The sequence below is a fragment of the Cenococcum geophilum genome (assembly GCF_001692895.1).
Source record: "Cenococcum geophilum 1.58 unplaced genomic scaffold K441scaffold_15, whole genome shotgun sequence".
NCBI classification, from domain to species: Eukaryota; Fungi; Ascomycota; class Dothideomycetes; order Gloniales; family Gloniaceae; genus Cenococcum; species Cenococcum geophilum.
Window position 1 is genome coordinate 643,105 of NW_027137573.1, and position 11,832 is coordinate 654,936.

Genomic DNA, 11,832 nt, shown 5'->3' on the forward strand with positions numbered 1-11,832 from the left:
AATATACCATTAAAAGCAGCCACTATAACGCTATCGACGGCGGCAACTATATTAAGATTAGGTAATAACATTAGTATAGTAGACACTAACTTATAGCAACCTATAATAGTTGGACAACTATAAAAGATAGTTAACTAGCTAATAGAAAATAATGCGACGTTAGAAAATAGGATTAACGGGATAGGCGTAGTAAAGGTTAAGTTACTATTAATTAAAAGATACTTAGGAGAGAGATTAAAGCTTAAAGGATTCCTTATATAAATACACTTTAAGGTTACGTAAGAAGGAGCTAAGCTAGTAACACCTATGGATTAAATAGCGTACGTAGGATTATTCCTAATAGGAAGAGCACTTAAGTAGTTTAAGCCTTACCTTATAGAAATTTAGGTAAATAGAATAACGACTATAAACCAAGAGGTACGGTTTATATTCTTAAGCTAAAATAGATTTATAGAGTAACTTACACAAATGTTTGGAGACCTGGAGGCAGTAACTATAGTAAAAAGAAAACTCTAAGATATTACGCAACGAACCTTAGCAATTAAGTATATAACGTAGTTCTAAACGTTAGCAATATAAGTTAAGTGGAATAATAGGGCGCTTATAGCATAGTATAAATAGGGACTTAAGGCTAAAGTCTAGGATGTAATTATTCTAATAGAAGATATAGATACCCTAAGGGAACTAATAGATTAGGCGATTAAGATTAATAATTAAATCTACTAAAGGGAATAGGCTAAGAAGGGTTAGGATAGAGTTCTATAGTTATATAAGGCGTAGAGTACACAATAACTAAAGCTAAGTTAAAAACTATAGTATGGCGCAGAGCTAATAGACCTAAGTGGTACTAAAAAAGCCTATAAAAGATAGAGTAAGAAACCGTAGAAACCTAGGGGATAAGGATTAAATAATTAAAGGTTTAAGGAGTAGAGGCTAAACTAAGGATCTTAGCAGCAGAAGATATTTAGGCAGACTCTATAGCAAAAGTAATAGTTTAAAGAGGGAGCTTATATAAATTACGGAAAATAAGGTCACTTTGTAAGGGATTATAAAGATAGTTAGAGATACTATATAATAAAGGGAACTAGACTAACGGCAGACAATATATATGTATAGAGGGATAATAATACGCTGCGAGGAACAAAAGAGTGTTTAATTAAAAGTTTTGCATTTTATTATAATAACGTATACCGAATTTATAAGGACGCTAAGTATAGCGTAAGCTACTAGCTATAGGAGCCAGCACCTATAGAATATAGAGAAACTAATAAACCAGTTTATAGATTGGATATTAAGGATAATAAATTTAACGTAGGCGAAATATTCTATAACGATAAGGTAATATAAGCGGTTTACTAGGAATACGTAGCCATTAGAGATATTATACTAAAGGCAGAGGATAATTCCACTACAGAATAGGGAATATTAGTAGGGATTAAGACCCCACTAAATATAATGTCTATCGCTTCGCGAAACGCAAGAGAAGTAGGATAGTGAACCACTTTAGCACTCGATAAAGGCAAGAAGCTAAAGGCTTAAGATTCTTAAGATAAGATAAGAGATAACTAAGATTCTTAAGATAAGACGAGGTAAGCTTAAGGACCTATAACGGACGATAACTAATAGAGTAGAGTAGCAGCTTAGTTTAAAGATATACGAATAAGCTTAGGACGAAGATTCCCATAGGCATAAGATTCTTAAGATAAGATAAGTAAGATTTAAGACTCTTAAGATAAGATAAGAACACTAAGCAAGCCTAGTTGGACTAAGGCTAAAGCTAAGCTTAAGTTAGAAGCAAGCTTAGGATTAAAAAATCTAAGAGGTTAAGAATTTGGAGTGCGAATTAGGACACCTATAGGCAAGAAGTAAGGAGCTTTTTTACAGATTAGAGAATCTGCGATATAAATAGTAACTAGACTAGGAGATAGATATATAGACCTAGAGGACTTACTAATAAAACATAGTGTTTGGACTAAAGATTAAAAAGTTAATACTAAGATTAAGAAGTAAGACAACTTTAAGAATCTAAGTGTAAGGCGCAAACTAAAGGAAACTATAGACGAATTTAGAGTAAGAATTATCGCATAGTAAGAACAGAAACTAGATAAGAGATCTAGTATATTGGGACGTATAAGGGATAGAGCGCTAGTATAAAGGATTACTAATAGGCTAAGAGTAGGCACACTAAGAGCTAAGTGGCTTACTAAACTGGAAAATAAAGAGGATTTAGGGATTCCTACTAGGTTCGAAGAACGATATATAAAGGGCTGTTACGATACAGTAATAAGAAGATACTTCCTTACGGACAGGCCGTATATACTCTAGTAGCTATACTAAAAGTAGTATAGGCAGAGGCACAATAATAAGTGGGAAGATTTCTATATATAGTTAGATAAAAAAGTTATCTAGGACCACCTAATTATAGAAAAGGCTATAACTCATATTAAAGGAGCCTTAATTATAATATTAAAGGATTTAGAGGAATAATTAGAGGACTAGAGAAGTAAGAGACGTATCTTAGTACCTATAAATAAAGTTATAATATTTAGATTAGTATAATAAAGGTTTAAATTTAGGGATAAAGATAAGCTAAGAGTTAACCTAAAGCACCTAGCATACTATATATTATCATAGATCGCGTATATAGACGATATATACGAAATATATAAGAATCTAAAGGAAAAGAATTAGAAATACCCTATAAGGATATACTAGATAACGGATAAGCAATAGTATAGGAATACTAAATATATATATAGATGGCATCCAGCAGAAGCCTAAAAGAAAGGGAATTTAATACTTTAACTAGGAAGATTCCTTACGGAAGAATACTTAGAAGGATAATAGTAGTAGAAATACCTAAAAAACACGTGTCTATAGTATATTAAAGATAAAAAGCGAACTAGGCATTAGCTAAAAAGTAAGCTAAGTATAATAGGATTAAGTAGCTAATAATTAGGAAAAGTAGAGGCCTATAGGACTAGAGGGAGCTAGTGGTAAAGCCTTAGACCCTTAAAGGAATTTAAGGACAACATCTAAATTTATAAATTAAGTAGCAAAATTAATAGTTTAAGGCATTAATAGATAGTAGAGCAATAAGGAACTATATCTTGCTAGTAGCAGTTAAAAGAATAGGATTACCTTATTAATAAAAGGAGGAATCTTACCTATTAGTAACAATTTTAGGAGATCCAATAGCCTATAGAGGAGGGATTATTAATCTTAAAACAGGACCTATTTAGTTAACTATTAAAAGGAGACAAATTAAAATGTCTTTTAATATCCTACTATTGGGACGGGATAAGGTAGTGTTAGGGATGCCTTAGTTATAGAAATATAATTTAAAGATCGATTAGATTACAGGTTAGGTTAATATTAAAAATACTTAACACCGTAAAATGCGATAATAGACTAAATTAGTATAGTACTAAGTTAAAGCGATATATAAAGAGACTAAGTAAGGCTTAAGTTATATACTAAAGAGATACTATAAGTATAGTAAGAAACTATAGTCACCGGAAAGTAAAAAGCTATTAGAGTATATAGTATAGGACTATAAAATAGAATTAGAACTAGAAACAAGTCTAAGGTTTTTTCCAATTTATAAGCTTACTAAAGAAGAAAATAGAGCATTAAAAGAGTTTATCCAGAAAATTTTATAAAAGGGATATATCAGACCATTACAGTTATTAGTAGGATATCCAGTACTATTCGTATTAAAGAAAAATGGTAAACTAAGGCTGTATATTAACTATAGACAGTTAAACAGTATTACTAGAAAGGATAGGTATTCTTTACCCTTAATTAGCGAAATCTAAGATAGGATAGGCAACGCGCAAATCTTTACAAAGATAGATCTAAGATAGGCGTACTATTAGATTAGGATTAAGGAAGGCAATAAATAAAAGGCAGCCTTTAGGTTAAAGGAAGAACTATATAAACTATTAGTTATATAATTCGGGCTTATAAACGTACTAGCAATGTTCTAAAAGCATATTAACAATGTATTAGGAGAACATTTGGATGAATTTATTATGGTATACCTTAATAATATTATTATCTACTTAATAACTAAGGAAGAATACGGGGAACACGTTAAATAGGTCTTAAAGAGACTATAAGAAGAATAGATGCTAGTAGTAATTAAGAAATGCAAGTTCTTTACTAGAAAGACTAATTTTGTTAAATTTATTATTAAACTAGGCTAACTTAGTATAGATCTAAAGGAGATCGAGGCTATAGTAAATTAGTAAGAACTAGAGAACGTTATATAGTTAAGATCGTTTCTAGGGTTTTGCAATTACTATAGAAGGTTTATAGCGCAGTAGTTAAAGAATATTAAACCATTTACGCGATTAATAAAGAAAGAAGAACTATAGGTATAGGGAAAGGAGTAAAGGGAACTCTTTAAGAAAGTTAAAGAGTTGTTTACCTAGGAGCTAGTTTTTAAGATCTATTAACTAGGATTAGAGATAGTTATAAAAATAGATACATCAGACTATATACTAGGGGTATACTTTATATAAAGACACCAAGATAAATAGCACCTAGTGGCATACTATAGTTAAAAGATAACACCACTAGAGTTAAACTATGACATTTATAATAAAGAGTTATTAGGTATAGTTGCAGTATTAAAGAAATAGAGAGCATTCTTATAAGGTATAGAAAAACTATTTATAGTTAAGACGGATTATAAGAACCTAATAGGATTCTTAATAACGAAGGAACTTAACCAAAGATAGGTTAGATGGGCAGAGATGCTTATAGAATACTATTTTAAGATTTAGTATACTAAGGGTACAGATAATACGCGGGCAGATACTCTAAGCTGTAAAGCTAAACTACAAAACGATAAGAAGCTATTAGGGGCTTTACTGTAAAAAGATATAGATGGATTAATTAGGTATAATTATCTAAAGATTATAGCGACTTAAGAAGATAAGGAGCTAGAAAGAGTCTATAAGATACTAGAGAGCTTTTAGGTATAAAGAATTCTAAAAGTATAGCTAGAAGATCTATAGACGGATATATATAAAAATTAAGAAGCGAAATACATCCTAAGAAGCATAGCAGAGCAATTCGTGGAAGAATTCTATAAGGGATTAACTTAAGGACATAATGGAGCTACGGGCTTAGTGTTAAGACTCTAAGAGGAATATATTATTAATAGAATCTAGAGAATAGCTAGGAAGGTTATAAAGGAGTGTTTAGATTGCTAGAGAAATAAACTAATAAGGTATAAGCTATATAGAGGGCTATAACCTATTAAAATACTAAAGAGACTATAGGAGGTTATATTATGGGACTTTATTATTAAGTTACTAAAGTTAAGAGATCCTATTACCGGATAAGATTATAATATAATCTTAGTAATAGTAGACAAGCTTATAAAGTGGGGATACTTTATAGCATATATAGAAGAAATCTTAATAGAAGATGTCGCTAGAATCTATATTAAAGAAGTGTTTATAAGACATAGAGCACTAAGTAAAATCATATTAGATAGAGATCTAAGATTTATAGCAGTATTTTAGAAGGTATTCTTAGCGGAGTAAGGAGTTTAAGTAGCAACTTTTACCGCATATTATCTATAGACAGACGGTTAAACGGAAAGATTAAATTAGACGCTAGAGCAGTATCTAAGGTATTATATTAATTATATACAAAATAATTAGGTATTACTATTACTAGTTATACAGTTTATATATAATGCAATACCTTAAAAAGGAATAGGCATATTACTATTTAAGGCGAATTACGGATATAAGCCGAGAACATTGTTGTTACTACGGTAAGTAAAGAAAACAAGTAGTATAGCTAAAGAAAGAATAAAGATGTTAATAAATCTTTATATAGACCTTATAGAATTANNAAAGAANGTATAAGAGAGAATAAAAAGGTACTATAATGCTAAGAGATCTAAGGGACTAGATCTTAAGGAGGGAGATAAAGTATAGCTACTATATAAAAATTTCAAGAGTTAATAACTAAGTAAGAAGTTAGACTATGTTAGACTAGGACCTTTTAAAATTAAGTAAAAAATTTCACCGGTTATATTTAAGTTAAACCTACTAGCTAAAATAAAGATCTACCCTATATAGTATATCGTAATACTAGAGCCAGTATACGGAAATATTAAGCCACTAGTTTATAAAGCAGACACGTATAAAGGATAAGAGGAAGATAAATAGTAAGTTTTAAAGATTGTTAATTATAAGGACATTAACGATAAAATATAGTATAAGGTTAAGTAGATAGGCTACACTAAAACTACCTAGGAACTACTAAAGAATTTAAAAAACGTTATAGGAAAGGTACAGGAGTATTAGAGGAGATTAGGTTAGGCAGTATTAATAAAAAAGGATCGCTAAAGAATGAGTCACCTAAGGGGGACCTAAGAAGAGTAGTTACCGAGCTACTTAGATCTATTTCCTTCTCTATTAAAAGAAAATTTATTCTTTTATTACTAAGTTCCTATAAACCTTATTTTATAAGCTTTTACTTCTTAAAACAAACCTTCTTACAAACCTTCTTAAGACGAAGTAATTAAGTAGACGCCGCGATGTGAGCATTTAGGGCCTTCTGTTCCGCATTATAAGAATATTTTAACTTAATAAGGGCTTAAGATAGTTTACTATCTAGCCGTATAGTAGTAGATTAAATATAAGACCTTAAGACAAATTAATTAGGGAACTAGATAACTATTAAGAGTAATAGGTCGCGTATATTTAGCATTAAACGTAAAGTAAACATTATAGGACGAATAAATATTCGCTTTAGTGCACTCTAAGTAAGAGAATGGTTATTGCAAAGATAGGTTTACTAACGTAATATAAACTAACCCCTCTTTTAAACAATAAGAATACGGAGACGGTATAGTCTTACTAAGAGATAATATTGCAGTAATAGTGCGAGCACGACGTTGGGCGTATAAAGAAGAAATTGCTTTAGGTATAATAAGCAATAATATTAACTAAATTAATTAGACAGATATTATACCTCTAGTAAATAACTTAAAGATATTAGGAATCTTTAAGGACGAAGATAAAGAGGAGGGAGATAGTGTTACGGACGCTTTAAGTATAATATTATAACTACTTAGGGAAGAGTTAGAAGAAGCTAGTTAGTTAATTTAAGTACGGTCTAGAATAGAGCTGGTAAAACTATATAACGAGGAATAGTAACCGAGGTTATATAATGTGCTATATATTAAATAAGAGAAATAAGAGGAACTTACGTACCTTATATATAAGACGTACATCACATATAAAAAGGATTTTATAGGAGTATGGTTATATATTTAAGGACCCTTAGTCCCTACCTAGATAGTTCCTTCTTTATAGTAATTCTTAGAATATAATTAGAGTTAATCTGTTGGGCAACCACTCCACTAGTTGTTATTACGTTGTCGACTATTATACTTGCATTTCCTATACACCTAGCCCAATAATAGGACCCACTGTAGTTCTTGCTATAAGGTTCCGTTATAAAGCTCCTTAACTCTATTAAATATAGATCTAGGTATTTTATCGGCCTTTAGCTAGGGAGGTAAGGCCTAAAAGTAATAATTAATCTACTAGAATCTATTAATTCATATATACTGTTTAATAACGTACTTAGCTAGTAATCCTTAATATCTAATTTTATAGTAATGCCTATATAAATAAGCACTATAAAGTGCGCGTATAATTCTTACCTGTATATTAGCTACTAGGTTTATGTAACGTTTCCCGCCCCAACGTCGCCATTCGGCCAAAAAGACACGGAGTGCTTGCGAACTTGTCGCAAGCGCGGCGGGATGTAATATATGTACTCTTACAGTTTATAGATATTTCTTTTCCTTATCTGGTAGGTAGGGCTCTATATACTTATTTATCTAAGCTATAAGCTTGTCTATAATCTCGTCTGTAAAAAAGAGACTAAATAGCTAAAAAGGATGTAAGTATTAACGTTGGGAGGGAGCTTTAGTAAGCTATGGTTGTCCTAATTATTAATATAAAGAGGCTCGAATTTAGGCAGCAGTCAGGGTTTAGGGCATTATTTTTTGGCGCGTTAATAGGGTGGAATATGATGCTAAGTAGGCTAAACAAGATCTATATTAATTCTGGCACGATTAGAAGGCATTGTAGTAGGTAATTAATTAATGGGATCTATATTGGTGCACGCGTTGGTTTAAAACCGGTGTTCGCGCACGGACCACTTCTCGTTGTACGCTAACGGTGGGGCTCGTTTGGAACGAACGAGCGGGGCTTTAAACTTAGAACCAAATGCCGACCATATGCCGCCTCCCACAGTGGTCATTTCTTGGCAGCGGGGTTCACAAAAATTAATTACGAATGGCTTGGCCGGCTAAGTGTTTAGCTTCTCACAGAGAATTCTATATTAAGGTGCTTGTATGAGCTCATTTGGCCTAAAAACTCCTAGGAATCGGCCTCCAATTTACTTGTTCTGACAGTAAACAAAATGGAGGAAAGTGTGCAGGACACGAAAATATGCATTATTGGCGCAGGTTTGTAGCCCATGTTTCCCGATTCACACGCTCTGAAACTCATTATGTAGGCATGGGTGGTTTGACTTGTGCCTTGGCCTTGGCTAAAGCAGGGTTCCAAATTATCGAGGTATACGAGCTCGCTTCGAACTTGGGCTTTGTTGGTGCGGGAATTCAACTGGCACCAAACATGGTGCGAATTCTGGATAGGCTTGGCGTATGGAAAGATATCGAAAGAGAAGCTGTCGTTCTAAATGAAACAAGCGTGAGGCGTACGTCACTTGAATCCAAGTACATAATAGAAACTGACTTCTACAGAGGGGGTGACCGATGAAGAATTGGGCCACGTGAACTTACAATATATTGAAGAAACGTATGGTTATCCGCACATGGTCGGCCACAGAGCATCCCTGGCAAATTCACTTTACAATAGATGCAAGCGTGAGAAAAGCATCACATTCTTTTTCTCCACGGCTGCGGATACAATAAACACCTTTTCGCCTAAGCCATCTTTTATAGCAGTACCCAGAAATGGAGATTCCCCTTACAAAGTGGAAGCGGATATCATTCTAGCAGCTGACGGCGTTAAGAGCAACACTCGAGTTGAGATGCTCAGGAGGCTCGGAGTAACTGCTCAGGTTGAAGATACCGGACAGGCAGCATACCGAATCATGCTTAGTAGGGAAAAAATGGAGCATGACCCAGAGCTTCTCGAACTTCTTGACGGTGATAAAGTAACTCGTTGGATTGCGGAGAAAAGACACATCATCGCATATCCCATATCGAGCAAGAACATTTACAACATCTCAACCGCCCAGCCAGACGCTAATTTTGCAGCCGCACCCTCAGCGACATATACCACCAAAGGCTCTAAAACTGCTATGCTCTCTGTATACTCGGATTTCTGTCCGAAAGTTCTGCGTATGCTTGACCTCGTTCCTGAGGGCGAAGTATGCGAATGGAAACTGCGAGTACATTCTCCTTTGCCGACATGGGTTCATGGCTCGGTGGCGTTAGTTGGAGATGCCTGTCATCCAACGCTTCCGCACCTTGCTCAAGGCGCTGCACAAGCCATAGAAGATGCAGCTGTTCTTGGCGTTGTGCTCTCACGTATCCCTGATAAGTCTCCCGACACTATCAACAAAGCGCTTCGGATCTACGAAAAGGCGAGGAAAGAACGCGCAGAAACATTAGTCGAAATGGCAGCTGCATCAGGGCGGGCGATGCATTTGGGAGAGGGTAAGGCAAGAGAGGATCGAGACAGGCAATTTGCAGCATTGAGGGCGGGAAAGGGTCCAGTACCCGACAAATGGGCAGACGCGGATGTTCAGAAGAAGATATATGGGTTTGACTGCATGGAGGTAGCTGCAGAGCTTTCAGAGAAAGTTTTGGGGAGCTATAGCATATTAGCCAATTTACACCAAGCGTAGCCAATTGTGAGAAAGTTTGATCATAGAGTCTCAACATATGCAAAGCAATATTTGCAATTTGAATTTAAAAAGCGATGGTAGCGATAATGTTGAACGGACTCGTGTATTTGATTAATCTATGAAATAGAAGAGACTATATAGACATGGTGCAGGTGGCAAATGGCAGTATTCATGGTTTACAATTATGCATTATCTAGTTCTCAAATACGGCGGTTTTCTGGTTTGTTAAGTGGAAAGCGCAGGTCGAGGAGTACCATGCGAAGGTCGCTAGACAAGTCGCTCTATTATGATTGCGAAATATCTAGGCTAAAATGACATACTCGGTTATATAGTGTGTATGCCTGTATGTGGCGGGTTGACCCCCGTCTAGAATCCCATGTCATAAATTTTGATAGGAGAAAGGGACGCATAGAATAATCGCCGCCGGAATAGAAGTTTTAAAAAAAACGCGCGAAGTAAAGGTACAATAGACAGTAGGGTGTGGAACAAGGTATCGCAAAGGAAAGATGAGGTTTGTGACGTAGTCCTGAGAACTAAGAGCAAGAAGGGCTGATAACGCCAAAGAATGCTGCACCTGCCGCACCAGCTTCTGCAACAGGAGGAAGGGCACTGATTACACCACTAATTTCGGTGCCAAGGCCTGTAAGAATAGAACACCAGTCGCTTGTATCCGGCTGAAGTTCAACCTAAGAGCAAGTTAGAATGGATTGAACGCAGGGATGAGGCTCAAGTTTGGTACCTCTGCAAGCATGTAGCCTTGGATGGCAGTTGTCACGCCATCAGAGAGTGTGACGTGACGTGATATGTTTATGAAGCTTGTTTGGGTAGCCTGGGACATCGAGCCGCTTTTTCCAGGACCGCATGGAGCACGAATTTCCCAGCTGACCTGTTTCACCTGTTCTCCCACACTGGCGGTCGCAACCATAGCAGCTATAAACATATCCCGTGAGTTAGAATCGTCATATTCTCCTTGAGGATGGACCACCAATGTCTCTCCTGATGGTCCGAGTGAGGTTACGTAAGTAGTGTCGATATTAACGGATGCCGTATCACAGGCGGAGTCCTGGCACGCGCCAGTTAAGCTGCTGTTAAATGCACCGTTTGGGCCAGCTACTCTTATTAGTTCGCTACGCTGAGTATGGAATGAATGACGAGGTAACACTCACAGGCACCGGTTGTCCCATAGTTAAGGCTATTTGTTCCAGTCGTCACTAGTGTATTCACTGTATTGGCTTGCCGTTTAGTAAGGCCATCTTCATGGTAGAATGCTCTTTTATAATGTTCGGAGCCAGGTTCCATTCCCCTCTTGAACCTGATACGTTTTCCGCTCGGAGTGTCATGAACCTCACAATTCACTGCGTTTTTACACATGTCGAGTGTTTCATCGCTGACGTCTCGTTTTGGGAGATATGCATTAACATTTCGGCGAGGCAGAAGCCCGTCTCTTCCGCTAGGATATATCAATCAATTGCATTGAAACGGTAATAACAAATACACACCATTGAACTGGATTTGGAATTGCTGCTGCCGCAGCTGCTAGAAAAAAGGCAACTGTTGTCGAAAGATGCATCGCTATAAATTTGCAAGAAATAAAGTTGTTTTTCTATAGGATTGTGATCAATCGATCAGTGAGATTGGTAAGAGTAGAATATAGCAGGAGCGGGACGGAAGCAACAACCTGGGTTTCGCTGAGAATACTGTTGTATATGGTGGAAGGACCTCCCTTTATACCTTTTCCTCGACACAGCATTGAACCACATAAATTATGTAAAGCATTGTTGAAAACATAAGAAGCATAAGAAAGGCTTAGTGGTTGGTATGGCCGTAATTACTAAACGCTGAGAATAGCACAGAGGAGCCGACGATCTGTGGATCGGAGGGCCGCAGAGCATCCATAACGTGACAAGTTGG

At 35.7% G+C, this 11,832-nt stretch overlaps 2 protein-coding genes across 2 annotated transcripts; one reads left to right on the forward strand and one right to left on the reverse strand.

The window, feature by feature from the left end:
• The first annotated feature begins 8,361 nt into the window (after window positions 1-8,361).
• Window positions 8,362-10,078, forward strand: K441DRAFT_608409 (putative monooxygenase). Its single transcript, XM_067645467.1, has 3 exons — window positions 8,362-8,512; window positions 8,563-8,763; window positions 8,810-10,078. The coding sequence occupies exons 1-3, from the start codon at window positions 8,467-8,469 to the stop codon at window positions 9,919-9,921; spliced, it is 1,359 nt and encodes a 452-aa protein (XP_067505381.1). The 5' UTR covers window positions 8,362-8,466; the 3' UTR covers window positions 9,922-10,078.
• Window positions 10,079-10,222: 144 nt separating this feature from the next.
• Window positions 10,223-11,597, reverse strand: K441DRAFT_695328 (uncharacterized protein). Its single transcript, XM_067652802.1, has 4 exons — window positions 11,421-11,597; window positions 11,088-11,371; window positions 10,661-11,031; window positions 10,223-10,607 (listed from the first exon to the last, which is right to left on the reverse strand). The coding sequence occupies exons 1-4, from the start codon at window positions 11,489-11,491 to the stop codon at window positions 10,455-10,457; spliced, it is 879 nt and encodes a 292-aa protein (XP_067505382.1). The 5' UTR covers window positions 11,492-11,597; the 3' UTR covers window positions 10,223-10,454.
• Between the last annotated feature and the right edge of the window lie 235 nt (window positions 11,598-11,832).